This window comes from Sinocyclocheilus grahami, unplaced genomic scaffold (genome assembly GCF_001515645.1).
Source record: "Sinocyclocheilus grahami isolate Dianchi unplaced genomic scaffold, SAMN03320097.WGS_v1.1 scaffold55.1, whole genome shotgun sequence".
Lineage (NCBI taxonomy): Eukaryota > Metazoa > Chordata > Actinopteri > Cypriniformes > Cyprinidae > Sinocyclocheilus > Sinocyclocheilus grahami.
Window position 1 is genome coordinate 4561918 of NW_015505234.1, and position 26115 is coordinate 4588032.

At 36.3% G+C, this 26115-nt stretch overlaps 2 protein-coding genes across 6 annotated transcripts in view; both read left to right on the plus strand.

Annotated features, from left to right (window-relative positions):
• The first annotated feature begins 49 nt into the window (after positions 1-49).
• LOC107583837 (mitogen-activated protein kinase 12-like) lies at positions 50-7429 on the plus strand. Its single transcript, XM_016270181.1, has 12 exons — positions 50-396; positions 3673-3802; positions 3928-3986; positions 4099-4210; positions 4286-4315; positions 4404-4451; positions 4532-4646; positions 4947-5018; positions 5148-5227; positions 5330-5408; positions 5886-6059; positions 6962-7429. The coding sequence occupies exons 1-12, from the start codon at positions 278-280 to the stop codon at positions 7033-7035; spliced, it is 1092 nt and encodes a 363-aa protein (XP_016125667.1). The 5' UTR covers positions 50-277; the 3' UTR covers positions 7036-7429.
• A 5544-nt stretch (positions 7430-12973) lies between these two features.
• The window catches only part of LOC107583838 (MTSS1-like protein), a 31469-nt gene continuing 18327 nt past the window's right edge, over positions 12974-26115 (plus strand). For 4 of the 5 annotated variants that reach the window (XM_016270182.1, XM_016270183.1, XM_016270185.1 and 1 more), the window contains exons 1-3: positions 12974-13497; positions 19376-19437; positions 19851-19924. In XM_016270182.1, the coding sequence (XP_016125668.1) occupies positions 13426-13497; positions 19376-19437; positions 19851-19924 (208 nt within the window). In that variant the 5' untranslated portion in view covers positions 12974-13425. The remainder of the gene's footprint in view (positions 13498-19375; positions 19438-19850; positions 19925-26115) is intronic. The other variant, XM_016270186.1, reaches the window with a different exon arrangement.

The following is a 26115-nucleotide window of genomic DNA, read 5'->3' on the forward strand; positions in this document are numbered from 1 at the left end:
CTACTTGAATCATAGTTATTTAGAGTAGTTAGTGACCCTGGGAAATATACTGGTCGCTATTTGGTTACTTACTCATGTATTTTTAAAGTATAGTAACATTAAAATAGGTATTTGGTTTACACAATAGCTTTATGTTAATACAGCTTGCCATACACACTGCCACGCCGGAGAGGGAGCGGTTGCGCGGGCACGCACAGGTAGATTTCTATTATCAGTGTTCAGGTTAACCTGGAAATCACAGCTGCGGGTCTCGAGGTAGCACATATTTTTCACCAATATGTCAGGCCGATCAAGACCTGGCTATTATCGTCAGGAGGTGAATAAAACCTGTTGGGAGGTTCCGGAGAGATACAGAGATATGAAACAGGTGGGGACGGGGGCATATGGTACAGTATGGTGAGTGCTACTCTCATTTTCTGTACTTCCTGGAAAGATTCGTGCTTTACATTTGAAAAACACGTAATGCATTGTCACTGTAGCAGATCCATGTATCTGGCGTCTATTCAAAACAAATGATGTGTAAGGAGGTAGTCAAGCACAAGTGAAACATCACTTTATGATTAAGATGCCCAGAAGTGGCTTGAGATATTCAGTTGTACGGTATGTTTGAGAGTAGCCTGCGTATGTTTTCTCACTTGAAGATATTCAAGATAAACAAAGACAGAAAATGAGAGTTCCAAATGAGAAATCCAGTGCCTGCAAAACTACGTTGTGTACAGCTCGTTGCATATGAGGTTAATAATTATAAGATGGCAGCTGTTGACGAATACTGTGGTCAGGTGATGCTGGTTTATTGCATGTCCTCACCTTTCCATATTTGATTTAAAAGGCCCAGAGGAATATCCCAGAGTAATATCACTATTAAGACAAGTCCCACAACTTAAAGGTGCAGTGTGTAAATTGTAGCGTACGGTGCCCGTTAGGTGACATGTTCGGTTCACTTAGTTGTATTTATTATGTCTACGGCTCACCCCACCAGAGAAGCTATGGCGGCCGATACAGGACTAAAGCCCAATTTATACTTCTGCGTCGAACCTACGCCTTAGCTTACGCATAGACGCACACCCATACGCCGCAGCCTGACCTGCACCTCTCTAAAAATCTAACAGCGCGTCAATTCTACGCAGACCGCAAGCACTGTGATTGGTCTGCAAGAACCCCTCCCTCCATATGTACTCGAGTTTTGTGTGTGTTTATGTGCACTTTAATATATTTTAATGTTACACCTTCTTATATAAAATAAAACAAAGCAAAGAACGAGTGTCTTATCATTTATTATACTACATAGCATTATACATCAGTAGTTGTCCGCAACAAACAATGTTGATCTGCCGTGGTACAAGTCCTTGTGCAGATTGAAAGAATGCCATCATCTCCTGTTCCGTTGTTGTCTCCTTTTTGTAGTTTTAAATAATGATTTAATGATTTGATAGCTTCTCCTACAAGCCGCTTCTTCTTCGACTTTTGCCGTGGTACTGCGGGTTACACCAGCAACATGCCCGTGGACACTGCGGACTAGCGGTTTGCATGTGTACTGCACGTTGATGCGGACAACGACGCAGAAGTATAAATGAAAACTGACACATAGCCTACGGCGTAGGTCAGACGCAGAAGTATAAATCAGCCTTAAGATGTCGTAGTTTGAGACAGCAGAGAGTAGCCAGCAGGCACAGCGCCAGAATTATTTCTCTACCGGTGCTAAGGGGAGGCTAGACCAATATGTGGGGGTGCTAAGAAAATAAATGATATTGATGACGTCAGAGTAAACCGGGGCTATTCAAAATTCTGACGGCGCTATAGCCCCCCCTAGCCCCAGTGTAGCGCCGTCACTGGTAGCCAGCAATGAGGTTTCTTTACAAAGGTAAATTAAGGAATTATATTTACTTAATTATTCAATAAAACAATGTTATTGCGAATATTATTGTTACTTCTTCATCATTGTGTCAGTGTTTTATTCGCAAGAACAACATAGTGACGAAACGTGCTCTGTTGGTCCTTTGCGACTTCCAAGGCCCTGTCCCAAATGGAACACTTCATGTGCACTTGTGGTCTTACAGACTTACAATGGCCGCCGTGTGCGCATGTCTGTTAAGTCCACGAGACCGTAGGGTGTCCCATTTGTCATTTTAGTGTTCAGAAGGGTGCTCGCGAGCACCACCTCTTGCGGCCGTTATGTGCCCTCGATCCGCACTTCTGCCGAGCCCGCACTGGGGCGAGCTCCGCAGCATACTTCTACCCGACAGTCAAAGCGGCATTACGTCACGAAAGTGCGGACTCAGAGGAAGACCGCTGGGGTTTAGGGTGCCATTTGGGACAGGGCCCATGTAAGGGGACCTGGTGTGCCTCACACGTCCTGAAAAGTGAAGCTGCAGGCTCTTTGATCTCCCCCTGGTGGCTGGCTGCAGTACAGGTCATAAACCCCGCCCTCTCCATGTAAACGAATGGGACTTGAGTCAAAATAAAAAAATAAATTACTCTTCCAATACAATTTTCCAAAAGATAGTTTTGGTCATTAAAGGTTGTTGTTTTCACGCTGATATATGTTCAATTGTTCGTTTTTGTGATAGGTTTGATTTTAGCTAGTAATTTGATGCTATGAAAACGGGGCGTGTCGTTATGGTTGATTGGGTCTGTGGGAGTTTGGGCGGGAGTTTGATACCGCAGCTCTACCTCACGACACTACTGCGCAGACTCGGGCTCCAAATGACGTCATTTACTCAAGATGGCAGCAGCCATACTGAGATGCTTTGGCTTCACTTTTCTATCGTGGAAGGAATAGGAGACGCGTCGTCCATCTTTTTTTACAGTCTATGAAGGGGACCCGCGGTGTATGTAGATATAAATTGCTCATTCTAAGTTAATAAAAACATAACGGTTCATTGTGTAAGGGCTTTATACACCTCTGAAAACATAGTTATGTATATTATATTGCATTTCTGTCAATAGATCCTCCTAAATATTATGCACTGCACCTTTAACTATGAAATTATAGGCTATTACCATTTACTATCACTAAAACCACTCGTCCTCAGACCAATCCTTCATTTAGATTAAAATATATCTCTTAAAAACACAAATATACATATGTATCTTTAAAAAACACATTACTACTTCTCTTAGTTTCTTTTGACATAGCAATAGCTTCTTTTGTCCTAAATTCTACTATATTTAGTTCAAAATTCATGTACATAATAGTATTTATTCCTTCGTCACTACCCTAGTTAGTGACAAGTAATTTCATTTTTACTGGTAACTAATTTAATTGGCATTGTGGGAATGTGTTTCAGATATTTATTAATTTATGAATTCTGTAGTATGTTTTCCAGTTGCTCGAACCTATTACAGTTTTACTTGTAGCTATTAAAATAGTTTCTAGTGTCTATTCTAGTTGTCGTAAACACTAGTTTTAACTTGTGGGATAGATTAAATAGACACTAGCCACTACTGGAATCAGTTCTAGTATCTAAATAATAGTTAGTAGTTTCATTGAAAAATGTACTAGTCAAGATTTGATTACTTCTTAGTTTTTTGTTTGTTTGTTTGAAACATTAAAATTGATAATACTTTGGTTTACATAATAGCTATATGATAGTTCAATGGCAATAACATTTATATTTCTGTACTCTAGTTTGAAATGCATGTAGCATTTACAACTGGTAATTTACTCCTCAGCTATGCATTTGACCGGAGGACAGGGGCAAAGGTGGCCATCAAGAAACTCCATCGTCCCTTCCAGTCTGACCTGTTTGCCAAAAGAGCTTATCGGGAGCTCAGGCTGCTCAAACACATGAAGCATGATAATGTAGGACGCCAAAGATCGACACTCCATGATGAGGGTTTCTCATCTGCCTGTCATATTTGAACAGATTTGCAGGCTTCATGCTGTGCTGTATTTAATAACCACTTTCTCTGGTTGAACCCGTACAGGTTATTGGGCTCATGGATGTTTTCACTGCAGACCTTTCTCTAGACAGATTCCATGACTTGTGAGTATTTTACAGGTGCTTTGACCATTTGGTCTAGCTGTGATTGTTTTGGATGTGTATAGTGATTCTTGGATGCATGGTCATCATCTGATTCTCCCTATCCTTTGCACAGTTACTTGGTCATGCCTTTCATGGGTACAGATCTAGGAAAGTTAATGAAAATGGAGAGACTATCAGAGGACAGGGTCCAGTATCTTGTCTACCAAATATTGAGAGGACTCAAAGTGAGTATTGTAAGTTTTTAGTAATAAATACTTGCTCTCTCAAATATATTGCCATAAATCTCTTTGTGTTCCCAGTATATCCATGCTGCTGGAATCATTCACAGGGTGCGTAAGGTTGTTTTAATCATAAATACATATGCACACATGTATTTCTCACTGCAAAACCTCTGACTTCATCTGTTAAAACCTGCAGGATCTCAAACCAGGCAATCTGGCAATAAATGAGGAGTGTGAGCTTAAGGTATCTTACCATGAAGTGGTATTTGCGTATTCATGCTGTGTGCCTCTTGTCGAGATAAAGCCTTGTGTCTTATATTACAGATCCTGGATTTTGGTCTAGCTCGGCAAGCAGACAGTGAAATGACGGGCTATGTTGTGACACGTTGGTACAGAGCGCCTGAGGTCATTCTTAGCTGGATGCATTACACACAGACTGGTTAGTTCCATGTTGCGTGCACTAATCTTTATATATCTTTATGTATTTATTTATTAGAATTTACTGGTTGCATGCATTTTTTGAGCATTAACTGAGGTTGCTCTGTACTGTATTGTGAAACACTATCCATACTGTGATTAAAATCATATGTTAATACTAAATAAAGATCAGTGTTAGCCTATTTTATTGCTCTCATAAAGGCAATAGAATATTCTGGATTAATGAAATAACGCACTATTGCTTTTTAAACTGATGATAATACAGAGATATGTTTGTGTTTGATTAAATGTTTCCCATCAGTGGACATCTGGTCAGTCGGCTGCATCATGGCAGAGATGCTGCTAGGGAAACCACTGTTCAAAGGAAATGACCGTATCCTTCCTCGCAGGAAAGCTGTGGATTTTATGCGCAAATTTAGGAGAATATTGTATTTCTGATGTGGTGACTATTTCCCTAAATCTCATCCCCAGTATATTTGAATCCTTGACCATTTTCCACCAGACCTGGATCAGCTGATGGAGATCATGAAGATTACAGGGACGCCCGCAAAAGAGTTCACAGCCAAACTACAGTCTGAAGATGTGTGTTTCAATCATATTTTCATACTTAGACTAGTTTGCAGACCTCTCACCAGATATATTGTGAGATGTGAAAATCTAAACCACATGATTTTTTTTTTGTAGGCTAGAAACTACATAGCAAAGTTACCAAAACTTAAAAAGAAAGATCTTCGGACATTGTTACCATATGTTAACCCACAAGGTAAGATTGTTTTCTCTCTTGCTCAATGCAAAAAGAGAATGAGTGTGTATTTTTCAAATTTTTGTTATCATATATTATATATTTCATTTAAAATGCATGCAATTTAATGACATCAAATTAATTGAGATTACATTGAATATTTGTTGAACTTGTGAATAATATTTAATTTAAATGAACTTGTGAAGAAAAGAGGTGAAAACATTGTGTTAAACTATTAACATTCATAAAAATTTTAACCTAAAATCTTGATGACGTACATAAAATGTTCATAGCTTTTTATCAACTTCATTTACATGTATGCATTTGGCAGATGATTTATTCAAAGCAACTTTTGACAACACATGACTTTCATGAGTTAGTTTCCCAAGGAATACATTACTACTTGATCCAAGCATCTTACATGAATGTATTTGATGAAAACAAGTATGAATGTCACATAATTGTTTGTCATTGACTGTGTGTTGATCTCCTTTTCAGCGATTCATGTGTTAGAAAGCATGTTGCTCCTGGACCCTGAAAGTAGAATAACAGCAGCAGAGGGACTGGCTCTTCCTTTCTTCTCAGATTTTCGTGAACCAGAGGAGGAGACAGAGGCCCCACCGTATGACCATTCACTGGATGAGGCTGAGCAGTCATTGGAGCAATGGAAAAGTAAGTTTGGGGTTGTTCTACACATAAGCTTAAAACCTTTATATGAGTGACTTTAAATTCACCGAAATGGTGTAATGGATAGGCAACCAGTTATAACATGTCTCATTAGTTCAGTAGTTAAAATTTTACTCACCCCAGGTCATCCAATATGTAGATGAGTTTGTTTTCTCATTGGAACAGATTTGGGAGCAAATTTAGCATTTCATCCCTTGCTCAACAATGGATCTGCTGCAGTGAATGGGTGCCGTCAGAATGAGAGTTCAAACAGCTGATAAAAACATCACAATAATCCACAAGTAATGCACATGACTCCAGTCCATCAATTCACATCAAGTGAAGTGAAAAGCTGCATGCTTGTAATAAACAAATCCATCAAGACATTTTTAACTTCTGTTCTGTTTTAGTCCTCTGTCCATAATATTGCTTTCTCCAGTGAAAAGTCATCTGAATCAGGAAAAAAATATGCACAGATCAATCACTGTTTACAAGCAAAAACAGTTATGTCAATAAACAAATATGTTGATGGATTTTGATGTGAGGACAACAGGTGATGGACTTTTTGGACTTGTATGGAATATTATGGATTTGTCTTTTGTCCAGAAGTGACAGTTTAAAGTTAAAATGCCTTATTGACAGCTTTTCACTTCACAAGACATTAATCGATTGACTGGAGTGGATTACTTTTGGATTACTGTGATGTTTTTATCAGCTGTTTGGACACATCCTGACGGCACCCATTCACTGCAGAGGATCCATTGGGTACAATGAAGATACAACCTTAGTTAGTATTTTACTCTTATGTATGGGAAAGTTTATTCTGAAGAGTTAAGAAATAACCGGTTTCCCTTTTTTGTCTATTTTTCTGTCCACCTCTGTTCCTTCTATTCCCTCTTTGACCCCAGAACTCACCTTCACTGAAATTCTGACCTTCCATCCGGCACCAGTGGTGGCAGAATCCAAAGAGACGGCTCTCTGAGATGATTATTTTACATGATCAAGGCTTTACATTTTCATTGTACCTGTACCATTTGTCATATACAGACTCTGAACTATTTTTTTGAGTGAGTGTGCTGTTTATTTTTAGCTTATCATCCTGTTGTTTGCTAGTGTTTGGCACAGTTCAACTAGGCACAACTGAACTATTGGCAGACCAGCACCATTCTGAGTGAGCTGAAGATTTTACAATACATTTTTGCAAGTATGTAAAGTACCTTTATTTTTTATTAGTAGTATTTTCTCAAGCAAATCACATCACTAGCCAGCATTAATGCTGACACATAATTACACTGGAGATAATTTCACTGAAATGCTGCATTATAATTGTGTGCATGTTTTATATGTTTACGTTTAGTCCTGAAATAGAAAAAAAACTATTTTCAGGTTTTTGCCGAATCCCACAGCCAAATACTTCAGTGTCTGCAAAAGTATTAATTTTACATTTTAAAACATTTTGCCAATCTGGCCACAGTCACAAATGCAGAATCCAGAAAAATCACATTAAATTTTTGTTATATTTTTAAATCAGGTTTACAGAAAAAGTAAAGTAGAATGATTAAAAGATAATTTGATACATTTTCTGCTTGTGGTGTTTCTAATTCTTATCTTCAGTTGTTGTTTTTAACTATATTTCAGTGTATTCGAATGCATTTCCATGTCACTTTAACTTGTTTGGAAGGCAATGGAAATCGGGACAATTTCTTATGAAATCCAGCAGAGGGCAACATCTACACTTACTGTGCACTTTCTTTAATAACATTTCACGGTTATAATTCTTAAATATAATAAAGTATACAGGGATGTAGAAGTAGGGGGAAAATACATTTGTATGATGTATGTACATTACATACAGCCAGATGTAATGACACACAATAAAAGAGGAAGAGAGGAAGATGGCAAGCAAAGCCAGCAAAGTTTCTTCTCTCACTGGTTTATTTAAAGTACTTCTCTGATTTGTTGACTCAAATATCTTTCTGTGAAAAAGTGGCTGCACAGTGCAGAACTGAATACCACAAAGGTGTTTGTAAAAAGTCACTGAAGTTTAAAGCAGTTTCAAGATGTATGTACTGTTAAATCAAACACGAAAGTTTATGCAGAAGGTTTTAAAGGAATAGTTCTCACAAAAATTAATATTCGCTGAAAATTTTCTTACAGTCAGGCCATCCAACATGTAGATATGTAGAAGTTTAGCATTACATCACTTGTTACATCACCTGTAGTGAATAGGTGCCATCATAATAAGAGTCCAAACAGCTGATAAAAGCATCACAATAATCCACATGATTCCATTAACATCTTGAGAAGCAAAAACCGAGAACTAATAAGGCAAGAATGGATCACCATCAGTCAGGATTTGGCCCAGAAGCTAATATCCAGCATGCCAGAGCGAATTGCAGAGGTTATGAAGAACAAGGGTCAACACTGATATTGACTCATATTTTTTGCCAATAAAAGCCTTTAAAACTTATATGCTTATTGTTTTTCAGTATACCATAGAAACATGTGGAAGAATAATCTACAAATACTGAAGCAGCAAACTTTGCAAAACACATATTTATGTCACTGCCAAAACTTTTGGCCATGACTGTAATGCTAAATTCCTCCATATCTGTTCCAGTGAAGGGCATCATTTGTATGATTATGATTATATATTTTATTTATTTTATTTATTTTTGGGCTGGGGGTTAAGGATTCTTTGATGAATAGAAAAACAGCACAGCATTTATTTGAAATAGAAATATTTTGTAACATTACAAATGTTTTTTTTTTACTGTCAATTTGTCAAATATTTTGCATCCTTGCTGAACAAAAGTATTAGTTACAAAAAAACTAACGTACTAGCCCCAATGGCATGAACGGTTTGAATGGTACTGTATCAATATTTATATATACCAATATATGTATTTGCTCTTGGCAAGTACAAACCCGATTCCAAAAAAGTTGGGACACTGTACAAATTGTGAATAAAAACAGAATGCAATGATGTGGAAGTTAATTCAAATTTCAATATTTTATTCAGGAGCTCTCATGAAATCCAAAATGAGCCAATATTTGGCATGATATTTCAAAATGTCTCACTTTCAACATTTGATATGTTATCTATATTCTATTGTGAATAAAATATAAGTTTATGAGATTTGTAAATTATTCCATTCCTTATTTACTCACAATTTGTACAGTGTCCCAACTTTTTTGGAATTGGGTTTGTAGATTCAAAATGTTTAAATGCCAGAACTACAAAACAATAAAAATCTAGATAAAATAATCTAGATGGCATGTTTTCAATAGATGAAAAAAGAAGAATGACATGCAATCATTTTCATTTATGTACATTTATATTGTGTTATTATTAACAGCTATATGTACCTGTTAATACAGTTTAAAACATGGATTTAAATACAAAATCTATTGTAACATTATGAACATTGTCACTTTTAATCAGTTTAATGCATTCTACTGAATAAAGGTCTTAATTTATTTAATTAATTAGAAAAGAAAATCTTATTTTTACATTTAACATTTCTACATTTAATAATCTCATAAGCAGTCTTGGTTGCACTGTGCAATACAATATCTTATTCTCCTGCTTCATGCTCTCTGCATATTTTACTGTTTACTTTCTCTCTGTCTCTTTCACAAGCACAGGGAGATGCACGTGCCTCCTCCCTGTTTAGCTGATCTTGAGGAATCCTTTGGCTTAGCAGGCTGCGCGAGAGGAAATTCCACCGGCTCAAATGTTCTCAGTAAAGGCCCCAGTGTGGATCAAGGACCCGGAATCCCTGCAACCCATCGACTCTGTAGGGACAGCGAGGGGCCGGGAGGAATGAACGTGACGGTACCACAGCTGGTTCTCCTCCAGTCAGCAGACAGACTATGGTTAGAATGGTATTTTAAGTATCACCATGCTCATAAAAACAAACCCAAAACATATGTGCATGATCTTAAGAAGTTCGTATTGTTTTCATTCCACATCATAATTCTGTTGATGAAGAATAATAAAGAAAGGGTAAGAGTGCTCATATCGTAGATTATAGTGCATCAGGACTGTTTTCAGAAAAAAGTTATGCAGAATATGCTCTCTGTGCCGTCTTTTTCATCCGTAAGTGTTCTCTAAAGGATTGTATGTGTGGTATCATCCAAAAGGCCCTAGAGAGAGTCATCATGTACGTAAAGGTTGCACTTGACTGAAAAATATCCAGCTCCCATTATGGCTCGACAAAACCTGTCAAAGTTATAAGGTTTACAGCTGCCTAAATACTGTGAAGGTCAGAGGTGGCTCCTTGATTTGATCTTTTTGGAAGAATTCAGCTGTTTTAAAGAACAGAATGTTCCAGTGATGTAAGAAGAATGCAACAACATCCCCCTGCTTTAGAAAAGTTCTGGGGGACTTTTAGATTTCTTTAGCGGTACTCCAGGAAATTGTGGTTGCGGTTTCACTGTGGTCAGTTATATGCAGTTGGCTCATAAATTAAGTGTATATCAAAACAACTTTTCAATGGTTCACCAGACATTTGTTCTTTTGTCAGGAGAATACTTTGTTATTGCTGACATTCAGTTTTAGATTACATTGATGCTGTAATAGTAATCAACGACACACACACAGCTTGATGCGCCAGACTCTTTACTTAACTTCCTGGTCGCATGCCCACCCCTTTTTCTACGGGTCCCCTTTTGGGACATCTACTACATCTCCCCTCCTCAGGGGCAACATTAACTGTTAAACATCTCTGTAACCATATTTCCTGAGAACAAGTGAACAAACATATTAGAACAGTCTAGAATAAAAGAACACTTTTTTTCTTTTCTTTTCTTTATAATGCTTAGCTCAATGAACTACATAGTCTCTAAGCCACTTTGGTGGCTTCACTTGTCTTCTTGGAGGCTCTCTCTCTTTTTCAGTATATGCTCTCTCTGTTCTTGCTGTTTCAGGCACCTGCTCCACTTCTGCTTCTCTCCTATGCACCACAGTCTCTGGTATTTCAACCAAAGGCCCTGGTTGAACCATTGTAGTTTCCCTCTGGGCCCCTGTGGTCTCTGGTGCTTTTACAGAGTGCTCTGGTTGAGGATGAAGGTGGGCTTTGTTTCTCCTTAGTTGCTCTGTTCCTGTCTGAACTATGTAGGACCTTGGTGTATTTGCTTTGCCAAGCACTGTTGCTGGTTGTTGTTTTATTTATTTATTTGTGTGTGTGTGTGTCTTTTGTATTTGGGGATTGTTGTTAATTTTAGGCTATATACACAGGCTATATACACATACTTTTTAAAGAAAGTAATACTTTTATTCTACCACCTATCTATCTATCTATCTATCTATCTATCTATCTATCTATCTATCTATCTATCTATCTATCTATCTATCTGTCTGTCTGTCTGTCTGTCTGTATGTCTATAACCTTAAAATGTAATAAGAAAGATGATTTAAACAATATAATATAACAACACTGTATAAATAACATATCTAGTTACTTGCTAGTTACTATAATAAAGAATAAACAGGAAAATCTTATCATATTTTAAATTAAAGTAATATTTTGGAAATGTATTTTTAAAATTTTGTAAACCAGTTATGCTGCGATCATATCCCGCTGCATTCTGTGGTCATGCTAATTGTAAGCTATAGCTTTTGTATCCTGTATTAAGTGCTTTTGTAGAAACTGATGGAAAACATTGGCTCAAAGTCAGAAAGTGTTTATTTGATATGGGACCTCTACTCCTATTTCTCAACCGCAAGGTTACACAACGATATACTTACATATCGATTGAAGTTAAATCAGAATTTTATGGTCAAATAGCCATATACCTGCATATGGCAACAGTATGTAGGAGATATGCTTGTGTAGATGACAGGGAAAAAGCAAATGGATATATGACACGCTGTGCAAGAGAGGGATGGAATGAATCATTGTGGCCTCTTTGCTCATTTAGCTCTCAAGGGACAGTGTTCGGCAGCAAGGTCAAGGTTTAGAACACACACTTTACTCAATACAGTTAGATCACAGTTCACTGAATTTTGATTAGAATTGATAAATGTGCTGCTTTCTCTGCTTAGAACATTTCTAAACCATTTGAAATTAAGTGCATTTTGCTGATTATAAAGAGGAGTTTTTCATGTTTTCGTGTTTCATGTTTTTCAGTTAGCTTTTAAAGTTTCCTATAAGTTCCCACACCCAAGATATTAGAGTCATAATTTATCTCTGAATTACACCAGCGCATAAATTAAAGCTTAATGTGCAAGTTATGACTTCAATAAAGTTTAGCAATATTCGGAATAACAGCCCAACATCCTTATATTATTAATTAAACAGTATGAAAATTGGGTGGCCAGTATACCTTGATAATAGGCCTATTATATATTTAAAACATATTTTAAAAAAATTCTAATTTTGTATAATTATTATTCATGCCGTTTTTGTAGCATATTAACTGAGAGACTAAATTTAATATTTATTTATTTATGTGGGACTATTTACGTGAAACACAGGACTATTTAAATAAAAGGTTGATTAAAATGGCATAAAAATGGTTAAAAAAGTGGTCAATTTACATTACACGTATGCATTTAGCAGGCACATTTAACCACGTTTAAGCGACTTGCAAAAGCTTATTATTATTATTAGGCTAATATTATTATTATTAAATTAGAATTTCAAAAAGTGCAAGGTGCTGTTAAATCACTATGTAAATTATTTGTTATATATTTTTAAATATATTTCTTGTCGTGACTGTTAAAGGGTTAAAAAATGTGCACTGTCCATTTAATGGCCTGCAGTGGCAGCTGTGCTGTTAACTTTGTCCCTGCCACACAAAGACACGTTAAAGCTACTTTAAAGGTCCACCATTCAATTGTCCTCTCCCTGTACACGCACCAACCTGCCATATGTCTACCCGCAAGCCTCGCCCCCAGGCCCTATGATCCCGCCCACCAACCTGGAGGATCGAATATCACGTCCGTCTCTCGCTGTATCAGTCGATTCCGTATTTCATCCAAAAATCGCTGTAACAGCGGCACTGTTTAAGCTGAAACCTCTCGTCCACGCGGATCTGACAGCACATATTGTTAGTATGATACTCAAATCGTCTTCTGTATCCTAAGCCGGGGGTTGGGAGGGGAGAATCAGATATTTTGACCCCAGCCATCATTCCCTGGATAACAGGCGCAGAGCCACTCGACAGCCTCAGTTGTTGTTTCCTTTTGCCGACATCTGCTGCATGTTGCTCACATTTGCATCCGAAGCAACAAGAGGTCTGTATTAGAATGTGATGGACCCCTTTCATTTTAATCCCTGAAGACGAAATCAGCTTATTTGGATCAGAACATTTCATCTATTTTGTTCATTCATTGAGAGTATAACAATCAAGAGCTTGGTGTGACATGATGGAGAGTGTGGAGAAGGAGTGCGGCGCTCTGGGTGGATTGTTTCAGGCGATCGTCAACGATATGAAGGTACCAGTACTGTTTTATTGATGCAGATATTTAGCAAAAAAGATGGTTGTGTTTTACTGCCTTTGTTTTGATCAGGGGTCCAGCTGCCTGCACCACTGATGCTGTGATTAATGACATGTGGGTCTCAGCATGGAGGGCTTTGTTTTGAAATGAGAATTGGTTGTTATATATTAAAGTATATTTCCTGTGCATTTTATTTGAGATAAACATACAACTAATACGTACAAGATAGAGTAAAGAGAAAGAGAAAATATGTTTTTCACTGATTATAGATCTAGTTAGTAGCTTAGAAATGTTCAGAATTCTTCAGAAATGATTTTTTATCCAAAATATAGGGTTTTTATATGAAGCATGGGCACCACCCACTTTTCCAGGCTTGAACAGAAATATAAAATTATATTTTGATAGTCAAGTCTTGTACTATATTCACTAGCCCTGCCATCTGTTATTTCATAGAGAGGCTCATGTGTAGTTTCATTTTTACAACAACCATATAATCACATTTTAACCTAATTAATTTTACTTGACATTTACAAATTTGAAAATGGTGCACTAAAAGTCTGCCTAGCTATAAGTTGTCCAATGAGCAAAAGACATTTACCTCTATTTTGGACTCCAATCAGAACGTCTCTGAGGTTGACCCTCGTATTGATGATTTTGAAAGCGATGTTAATGTGCAGGGATTATACATGGCTCATAAAGAGATAGAAATGCATCAGAGTGAGCTTAAATGTGGAGCTCAACTAACCTCTCATTTGCTCAAAGCCCTGTTGTGATTTTCAGTGAAGTAAAGAATGAAATACAGCTTTTATATAGCTTTTTGTATAGAATACAGTATGTAAAATATTGGTATTCATACATTTAGGAAAGCATAAGTTGTAATAGTGACGTTTATTTTTGACAGATGAGAAGGTTTGTTCATTTAAATAGTGAAAGTCATTCTAACTATGCAAATCTGATTGATTTAAATATCACAGTAACTGTTTTGTCCAGTATAGCCTTACTATATAATATTACACAGCATGTAAATATTCACTTTTCAACATTTATTATTATTTATATATTTCCTTACTTTGCATTTTCTTTACCCACATATATTTAAGAAGAAATATGTGTAGTTATAGTCAATGAAAGCAAGCCTGAATCCAATATGATATTATATGAAATGTGTAATGTCATGAAAAACATACAAAAATATGTTGTTAAATATTAAGGATGAAGGATGTTGTTGTTGTTGAAAGATCCAAGGTCTTTGCACATTTGTGTAAATAAGTTACATTTAATCTGTTCTCCTGTAACATTTAAACCTCTCATGGCCATCTCTCAGATATGATCTGTTTTTCCTAGCTATTTGCGATTTTTTTTTGGAGCACTTTCCAGCCTGTTGCGTTGCTGGAGCAGAAACCTGTGGTTGCACATACTGTTCCATAAATGGTTTCCATGTTCTCATGTGGCTCCAATAGTGAATGTTATTGCTGAAAGTTGGCGTTTGAGTGAAGTTCAGTGGCCAGATGCCAGATCTGGAGTTCATATATTGTGAACGGCTCCAGACTTGGCTCAGGTCCAACCCTGACAACATTTGACACACAGTATATATCAGCACTCGTAAAGAGGGTGCAGCCAGAGAGTGTCGTAATGTCAGAGATGATGCGAGTAGGTCGGTCAAACTCCTCTTCAAAAAATTTGCATATTGTAGAATTACTCTACTCTGTGATTTCACTTGGCAGACCAAGATCTATAAAAGCCATAGCCAAAGGTTTAGAACAGCTGTTTTTGTTAGCATAATGTGAAATAAAACACAGCAAAAATATGCTGCTTTCACTTTAAGAATAAAATAAGAATATTAAATGAAATAATAAATAATAATTATATTCATCAGTTTAAAACAGTTAATGTATATATCTTTTTTTCTTTTTTTTTCATCATTCAGCATTAAAGTTCCTGTCTGTACAAACTTTAATAACTTTTTGAATTTATTTTTCAGCATGTTCAAATGTTTTGGTGTTTGCGAGCTTTTAACTGTGAAAGCCTTTATGACTACAGATAAACTCAAGGGCTGATATGACAAATTGACCATACAAATAACATCTTTAAGGTCACAGTTTCATTCTTGAGTTGAAATGTTAGGGCTTTTTGTCATCTTGTTGAATGTGTTTATTGGCCACACAAGGACTGCACTACTGCCACAAACTAGCATGGAAATAAACACAAAGTTGGTCTTTTCTTCAAAGTCTAATCTTTGCTTTGTCACTGATTCCAATCATAATACCAGAAAGTAGGGCTGCACGATTAATCGAATGCGATTGTCATGCACATTTTGATAGTAATGCCGGTTCTGTAATCAGCAGGAAATCATCATCACATGCTTTCAGATGGAGCAGAATTTACTACACATAGCCGTAGTTCACTGACAAGCTACGCAAAAAAATCACAGACTCCAGGCTTTGACTGTTGAGATGAGTTCATTTTTCTTATTGTATGGTTTGTGTACAGTATCGTTCATAAGTTTGGGGTCAGCAAGATTTATTTATTTATTATATTTTTTCTTTTTTTCTTTTTAAATAATACTTTTATCCAGCAAGGACACTTTAAATTGATCAAAAATTACAGTAAAGACTTTTACATTAAGTAAATGTTGTTGTTGTTTTCAATGTTTTTCTGGTGTTTAACAGTTTGCATGAAAATATTAAGCAGCACAACTGCTTAATCTAGATTCCAGCATCAACAAACAAAATCAGACTCCCTTGCATTTATTTATTTATTTATGAAATAATAATAAACTTTTGTTTACTGTAGGTATCTTAGGTTTTTGACCCTATGCCTTGTGTCTCCCTATTTAGTGGTTGTGTCAGCAAACCTGATGCCAGAATGCACTTATTCAGCTTTTTTTTACCTTTTTTTTTTTTTACACAAATGTGTATAGAGACAAAGGATTTTCAAACAGATAAATGTCTTAACCTCTGAATGAAAGATCATTTGTTCATGGTCATCAGAGACCATGCAACAACAACCTTATTCCAACCTCTCCAGTTTCTTAACAAGAGCTGTCAGCACAATGTATTTAAGCAGTGTTTGCCGTAGTCGTGTGTTTATTAGTCACGTTGAATCAATGAAAGCAGTTGAATCTTCTGTTTATTCAGCTGCAGCGATAGGCATTTTCTCGGTTTCTTCTGCGAGGCGTATTTGGAGTTTCAGCACGAGAGCGCCCCCTGGCCTTTGGATGGAGATTTACTGCTGATCACAGAACCGTGCTTCACTGAAAGATGCGCTTGACAATCGCAGCTTCTGTCGAATCGCAATCTCGATTCCATTTCGATTTATCATGCAGGCCTACCAAAAAGTTTTTTTCTCTCACCATCAAAAAGCAGGACATTTAATGATATTTTAATGTTTAGCAGTAATATTGATTCAATACGTTCTGATTCTACTCACAATCTCTTGATTTGATTCTGAAATGACTGAATATCAGTTCATTTCTAAATATTTCATTACAATATTGCAGTATATTTTAAAGCAGATCATATTTATTAAATGTTTAAAACTGTGATGATGGAAATATGTTTTTGTTTATCTAAAATGAAAAGGTAAAACAGGTATAACAATATACTCTACAGTATTCTGTCTATAAAAATGATCAGATATTATTCAATTAAGCTGTTGTCGGTTACGGCCAATAAGTGAACTGATCTCTGCATCTATAGACTATTCTTAACCTGCAACAACCTTCTTTGTTCATCTGTTTCAGTCTCAATCTCCTCGTGTCCTTCTTGTCCTTGTTACTTGAAAGCGAATTAACCACCTGTGGGTTTTAAAGATACCAGGCTTTGACTGTTGAGATGAGTTCATTTTTCTTATTGTATGGTTTGTGTACAGTATCGTTCATAAGTTTGGGGTCAGCAAGATTTATTTATTTATTATATTTTTTCTTTTTTTCTTTTTAAATAATACTTTTATCCAGCAAGGACACTTTAAATTGATCAAAAATTACAGTAAAGACTTTTACATTAAGTAAATGTTGTTGTTTTCAATGTTTTTCTGGTGTTTAACAGTTTGCATGAAAATATTAAGCAGCACAACTGCTTAATCTAGATTCCAGCATCAACAAACAAAATAAATCAGACTCCCTTGCATTTATTTATTTATTTATGAAATAATAATAAACTTTTGTTTACTGTAGGTATCTTAGGTTTTTGACCATATGCCTTGTGTCTCCCTATTTAGTGGTTGTGTCAGCAAACCTGATGCCAGAATGCACTTATTCAGCTTTTTTTTACCTTTTTTTTTACACAAATGTGTATAGAGACAAAGGATTTTCAAACAGATAAATGTCTTAACCTCTGAATGAAAGATCATTTGTTCATGGTCATCAGAGACCATGCAACAACAACCTTATTCCAACCTCTCCAGTTTCTTAACAAGAGCTGTCAGCACAATTAAAAAAATATATATTTTTTGATGTCCCTAGAAATTTCAGTTTATTAAAGACAGACTTTCTCTTGAATTGATCCAGTGTGAAAGCCTATGATGATCAGTTTTTCAGTTGTTTTGTATAAAATATGCATCTTGGGTGTGATAATAAATCATTATTTCAGAATGAAAATTCTTTTAAGATTTTACTGTTGTTTACAAAGGTTCTACTTGACCAAGGAAGTAATACTGGTTAAACTACTTAAAGGGATAGTTCACCCAAAAATGAAATTTACCCACCCTCATGTTGTATTTCTTAGATATTATGAAGAATGTTGGTAACCAAACAGTTTTGGTGCCCATTAGCTGGTGCCGATTGAATGGACAAAAAACACTTAGACATTTTCAAAATGTGTTAATTTACGTTTCAAAGAAGAAAGTAAGCCGTGCAAGTTTGGAGTGAAGACGCCTGTTGTGAAGACACCAGAATCCTAAGTTGGGAAACAACATATGCTGGTCATTTCAACAGCATATAAAGTTATGATGACAGACAGGATGTGTATAGAGACAAAGGATTTTCAAACAGATAAATGTCTTAACCTCTGAATGAAAGATCATTTGTTCATGGTCATCAGAGACCATGCAACAACAACCTTATTCCAACCTCTCCAGTTTCTTAACAAGAGCTGTCAGCACAATTTAAAAAAATATATATTTTTTGATGTCCCTAGAAATTTCAGTTTATTAAAGACAGACTTTCTCTTGAATTGATCCAGTGTGAAAGCCTATGATGATCAGTTTTTCAGTTGTTTTGTATAAAATATGCATCTTGGGTGTGATAATAAATCATTATTTCAGAATGAAAATTCTTTTAAGATTTTACTGTTGTTTACAAAGGTTCTACTTGACCAAGGAAGTAATACTGGTTAAACTACTTAAAGGGATAGTTCACCCAAAAATGAAATTTACCCACCCTCATGTTGTATTTCTTAGATATTATGAAGAATGTTGGTAACCAAACAGTTTTGGTGCCATTAGCTGGTGCCGATTGAATGGACAAAAAACACTTAGACATTTTCAAAATGTGTTAATTTACATTTCAAAGAAGAAAGTAAGCCGTGCAAGTTTGGAGTGAAGACGCCTGTTGTGAAGACACCAGAATCCTAAGTTGGGGAACAACATATGCTGGTCATTTCAACAGCATATAAAGTTATGATGACAGACAGGGTCAGCACACCTGGACAACATTTTGCTGGAGTTCCTGTAGAGAATGTTCTTCCAAAACAGATGGAAGTGTGTCATGACCGCTTGTATTAAGCGAGACATCTGGTCCTCATCTGAAGTGCTTTGCTTTCTTTAGAGTTCTTTGGAGTTCTGAATGTGTCTGTGTCGGGGTACCTGTATGTGTGCAGTTTAGTGTTGTAGTTTAAGTCCTTACTACTAACTCTCATGTCTTTTTTCATTCCTGTAGTACTCATACCCAGTTTGGGAAGACTTCATTGCAAAGGCCACGAAACTGCACTCCCAGCTAAGGTAATTTAACACTTAAGAAATCTTTTATTAGTTATTTCTTTCATCATTTCGGAGATATTGATACTCGCCTTAGGCCTTGTTCCAAATGTCACCCTCAACCCATGCGGTCTACCTGTGCAGTCTACATTTTGCTGCATAGGCTGTTGGGTAATAGTCTGCATCAGTATGGGATCGACAAAAGGCTGGACGAGCACTCTTCTGAATCATAAAATAACAAATGAGACACCCTCAGGTCTCATGGATTTCACTGCGTCAAATTCACTTCAAGTTCATGTCAAGCGCATCATTCAAGACAGGGTCTTAATCTGCATTCTCAAGATGCGAATCAGATTGATTTTCAGCAGTCCTGTCACTGTTTCTAATCAGCACTGGCGCTGATAACTATAAATGTTTTGCTAAATACTCCCTCACAGAACCACAGTGTTGGCGGCTGCAGCGGTTCTTGATGCTTTTCAGAAGGTGGCAGACATGGCAACCAACACGAGAGGTACATTTAAAATGTTGAGATCGCATGATCAACAGTTTTTGGGTTGCAGAAGGTTGTTGACTTTCGGGTGACTATAATAAAAATTTGCATAGTCAAATTGCACAATTTCATCCATGTATACGCCTTTGGAAGGAAGTTGGAAGTGGGGCTGCATGATTTGGAGAAGAAAATGAGATTTTTCTGCTAAATTGCAATTTTGATTTAAAATGGGATAAAAAACAATCCAGGTTTGCTGTGCTTGTTTGAAGGGCTGTATGATTTGGCCAAATTTTTGTGATTATAAATCAGTGTGGTTATAAAATAATAATAATAATTACTGCCACTGCTGCTACTACTACTAAAAAAAATAAAAATAAAAATGTTAAATACAAAGTGAGTATTTAATAAAAATATTGTAATAATAATTTCAGCTGTAAAATTATAATACAAATGTTAATTCAAAATTACAAATATAATAGAAAAATTATATTTATCTTAGCTTCTCTTTTGATAAGTGCTTCTCATTACAAGTGTAGGTATATGGTTGGCACATGTTGCATTTCTATGTTAAAACCACCCAAACTCGAGATGGAGTTTGTGTGGAGCAGCATTTACTGCAAATCAAGATGCTCTGAGACGTTTCAAACATTGGAAGATAATGAGTTGTTCACATGTAAACACAGTGTCGCACTTTAGTCTGAAACACGAAGCACATATATTTATTTAATTAATTCACAGCCTTTGTGACTTTGTGGACTACATTTCAATTTCATTTGGATTAATCATGCAGCTCTAGTTTACTTTCTTATGATTACATCAGAAAGGTCACTTTGAGTTTGGTCTGATAACTAGGAAATGGCTTGAGAGTCATAGTTTAATTCTGCTTCTAGCTGGCTGCTATTGAATCTCTGAAACCGAATCCTTCCTGTTCCATTAAAATCCTCTAGTTACTGCCTGCAGGGACCAGACAAGGCCAAACAAATCTAGTCTTCATCAACACGGTTAAAGGATGTGGGGTCAGGCACAGCTTTCGGCCTAGAGCTGAATTACTCGTTTGTATCTGTCTTGTAAATTGCACCATATATACACAAGTGCTGAATGCACTGGATCTTTACATCCCGTGTAATTGTGCGTGGGTTTGTGTGTATTAGCGCCAACCAGCTACAGTAGACAAAGGGACCAGTTGCTATTGGCTACAAAAATTTAAAAGGTTACAGTACTTGCACAGGAACTACAGTACCTAGAGACCAGACAGACATAAAAATCTTTGGTTTTAAATATCTACTTAGTGTGGGAGAGAAATTATGATGGAAAAGTTTATTTTACACATCAGTTAATGAACTATAATACTGGTCTGTGCTGGTTAGACAGGCTTAATCAGGGCAATGATCCTGTCCAATATCAATTTTTTAGATAAATATTTTTTTTTTCAATATATACTGTACATAAATAGTTTTTTTGTTACACAAAAATGTTATGCCATATATGTATTATAAAAATGCATTTTGTATTACATTTACAAAAATACATAAAAAAATACAATAATGTATTTTCTTACCCTTTTAAAGTTCAAATTGGGCATTCGAAGGTTTTAACTATTTTCTAAAATGTATGTTTCCTTATGCCACATATATTTTTATTTATTTTTTTGGCCCTGAATAACATTAAAGAATAGTGTAGGTGGCATTAACTTTTTTTTTATCCTGCATAACTTTTAGCAGCTGGTTATATCAGCCAGTGTTGGGGAGAGTTACTTTTAAAAGTAATGCATTACAATATTGCTCTACTCCATAAAAAGTAACTAATTGCGTTACTTGGTTGCTTTTTATGGTAAGTAATGCATTACATTACTTTCACCTGGGCTGAGCTGGGTTTGCTTATTTGTTTTTTAATAACAAAAAAACCCAAAGTTATATTCTTGGCAACTGTAAAGGCCCTTTCACACCGAAAGAGAAATTAATAAGCCTCAGGATGAAGGAAGTGCCTCTGCCTCTGCACCTCACTCCCACTTTCTCTCTGAGAGCTGTCAGTGAATAAATGGGAAAACAAAGCAATTTGAGTTACTTATTTAAAAAAGTAATTCAGATATTTCGTGGTAAATTTAAAAGTAATGCATTACTTTACTAGTTACTTAGGGAAAGTAATCTGATTAGGGAACTTGCGTTACTTGTAATGCGTTACCCCCAACATTGATATAAGCACACTTGCAGTGATAAGAAATTTAGAGACAGAAACTATATAGAGTCTATAGAGACAGACTATATAACGTTTCGTTTTGTATCAGTCTAGTAAAGTCTAATGCAAAGTCTTTACCCCAAAACACAGCCACCTATCCACCTTCACCCTTCTGCCCAGTTCAGAATCATTACCAGATGCCAGTGAACCAGATTGATTCCATTTGTCCTGCGGGGTGCGCTTTGTTCTGCTCAGGACTCCAAACATACAGCATTGCCATAAATTAGTTCAGTGAACTGTCAATACTTTTAGTGGATGGCTGTCACTGGAGCATTTTCACCTCTGACCCTGTCTGGCTGTTGTTTATCACTTTGCGTTGATATAAAAGTTGCAAGTAGTTACGCTATACAGTACACTATAGTGTATCAAAGGAACTTTGGGTAATGTCCTATTTTTAATAAAAGAATTCATTACCAGATTCTTACTTACTTAATATATTTATTTTTTTGTGATGCCCTTGTTTTTTTTGTTTTTTTCTCCTCCAGTAGCGCCACACTGAAATGATATCCACTCTACACCAATGAGAGGGCAGTATATAATCCCTGGTATTAAGTGTCAGCAACAGTAGGCATGCATTCTCTTTGAATTAGGGACAGGCTGGGGGCACTGGCACAGCTGGAGATCTCACTAAAACACTGACATCAAACGGATTCTCATCTCACCAGCTTCCAGTGACACACATTCTCCCCCCCCATCACCCCAGTTAGCAGGCCCGTAATCGCACACACTCACTACAAGCACAGCCTTTCAGTGGCCTGAATGTTTAAAGTGAACAACATATGCTGGTCATTTCAACAGCATATAAAGTTATGATGACAGACAGGGTCAGCACACCTGGACAACATTTTGCTGGAGTTCCTGTAGAGAATGTTCTTCCAAAACAGATGGAAGTGTGTCATGACCGCTTGTATTAAGCGAGACATCTGGTCCTCATCTGAAGTGCTTTGCTTTCTTTAGAGTTCTTTGGAGTTCTGAATGTGTCTGTGTCGGGGTACCTGTATGTGTGCAGTTTAGTGTTGTCGTTTAAGTCCTTACTACTAACTCTCTCATATGTCTTTTTTCATTCCTGTAGTACTCATACCCAGTTTGGGAAGACTTCATTGCAAAGGCCACGAAACTGCACTCCCAGCTAAGGTAATTTAACACTTAAGAAATCTTTTATTAGTTATTTCTTTCATCATTTCGGAGATATTGATACTCGCCTTAGGCCTTGTTCCAAATGTCACCCTCAACCCATGCGGTCTACCTGTGCAGTCTACATTTTGCTGCATAGGCTGTTGGGTAATAGTCTGCATCAGTATGGGATCGACAAAAGGCTGGACGAGCACTCTTCTGAATCATAAAATAACAAATGAGACACCCTCAGGTCTCATGGATTTCACTGCGTCAAATTCACTTCAAGTTCATGTCAAGCGCATCATTCAAGACAGGGTCTTAATCTGCATTCTCAAGATGCGAATCAGATTGATTTTCAGCAGTCCTGTCACTGTTTCTAATCAGCACTGGCGCTGATAACTATAAATGTTTTGCTAAATACTCCCTCACAGAACCACAGTGTTGGCGGCTGCAGCGGTTCTTGATGCTTTTCAGAAGGTGGCAGACATGGCAACCAACACGAGAGGTACATTTAAAATGTTGAGATCGCATGATCAACAGTTTTTGGGTTGCAGAAGGTTGTTGACTTTCGGGTGACTATAATAAAAATTTGCATAGTCAAATTGCACAATTTCATCCATGTATACGCCTTTGGAAGGAAGTTGGAAGTGGGGCTGCATGATTTGGAGAAGAAAATGAGATTTTTCTGCTAAATTGCAATTTTGATTTAAAATGGGATAAAAAACAATCCAGGTTTGCTGTGCTTGTTTGAAGGGCTGTATGATTTGGCCAAATTTTTGTGATTATAAATCAGTGTGGTTATAAAATAATAATAATAATTACTGCCACTGCTGCTACTACTACTAAAAAAAATAAAAATAAAAATGTTAAATACAAAGTGAGTATTTAATAAAAATATTGTAATAATAATTTCAGCTGTAAAATTATAATACAAATGTTAATTCAAAATTACAAATATAATAGAAAAATTATATTTATCTTAGCTTCTCTTTTGATAAGTGCTTCTCATTACAAGTGTAGGTATATGGTTGGCACATGTTGCATTTCTATGTTAAAACCACCCAAACTCGAGATGGAGTTTGTGTGGAGCAGCATTTACTGCAAATCAAGATGCTCTGAGACGTTTCAAACATTGGAAGATAATGAGTTGTTCACATGTAAACACAGTGTCGCACTTTAGTCTGAAACACGAAGCACATATATTTATTTAATTAATTCACAGCCTTTGTGACTTTGTGGACTACATTTCAATTTCATTTGGATTAATCATGCAGCTCTAGTTTACTTTCTTATGATTACATCAGAAAGGTCACTTTGAGTTTGGTCTGATAACTAGGAAATGGCTTGAGAGTCATAGTTTAATTCTGCTTCTAGCTGGCTGCTATTGAATCTCTGAAACCGAATCCTTCCTGTTCCATTAAAATCCTCTAGTTACTGCCTGCAGGGACCAGACAAGGCCAAACAAATCTAGTCTTCATCAACACGGTTAAAGGATGTGGGGTCAGGCACAGCTTTCGGCCTAGAGCTGAATTACTCGTTTGTATCTGTCTTGTAAATTGCACCATATATACACAAGTGCTGAATGCACTGGATCTTTACATCCCGTGTAATTGTGCGTGGGTTTGTGTGTATTAGCGCCAACCAGCTACAGTAGACAAAGGGACCAGTTGCTATTGGCTACAAAAATTTAAAAGGTTACAGTACTTGCACAGGAACTACAGTACCTAGAGACCAGACAGACATAAAAATCTTTGGTTTTAAATATCTACTTAGTGTGGGAGAGAAATTATGATGGAAAAGTTTATTTTACACATCAGTTAATGAACTATAATACTGGTCTGTGCTGGTTAGACAGGCTTAATCAGGGCAATGATCCTGTCCAATATCAATTTTTTAGATAAATATTTTTTTTTTCAATATATACTGTACATAAATAGTTTTTTTGTTACACAAAAATGTTATGCCATATATGTATTATAAAAATGCATTTTGTATTACATTTACAAAAATACATAAAAAAATACAATAATGTATTTTCTTACCCTTTTAAAGTTCAAATTGGGCATTCGAAGGTTTTAACTATTTTCTAAAATGTATGTTTCCTTATGCCACATATATTTTTATTTATTTTTTTGGCCCTGAATAACATTAAAGAATAGTGTAGGTGGCATTAACTTTTTTTTTATCCTGCATAACTTTTAGCAGCTGGTTATATCAGCCAGTGTTGGGGAGAGTTACTTTTAAAAGTAATGCATTACAATATTGCTCTACTCCATAAAAAGTAACTAATTGCGTTACTTGGTTGCTTTTTATGGTAAGTAATGCATTACATTACTTTCACCTGGGCTGAGCTGGGTTTGCTTATTTGTTTTTTAATAACAAAAAAACCCAAAGTTATATTCTTGGCAACTGTAAAGGCCCTTTCACACCGAAAGAGAAATTAATAAGCCTCAGGATGAAGGAAGTGCCTCTGCCTCTGCACCTCACTCCCACTTTCTCTCTGAGAGCTGTCAGTGAATAAATGGGAAAACAAAGCAATTTGAGTTACTTATTTAAAAAAGTAATTCAGATATTTCGTGGTAAATTTAAAAGTAATGCATTACTTTACTAGTTACTTAGGGAAAGTAATCTGATTAGGGAACTTGCGTTACTTGTAATGCGTTACCCCCAACATTGATATAAGCACACTTGCAGTGATAAGAAATTTAGAGACAGAAACTATATAGAGTCTATAGAGACAGACTATATAACGTTTCGTTTTGTATCAGTCTAGTAAAGTCTAATGCAAAGTCTTTACCCCAAAACACAGCCACCTATCCACCTTCACCCTTCTGCCCAGTTCAGAATCATTACCAGATGCC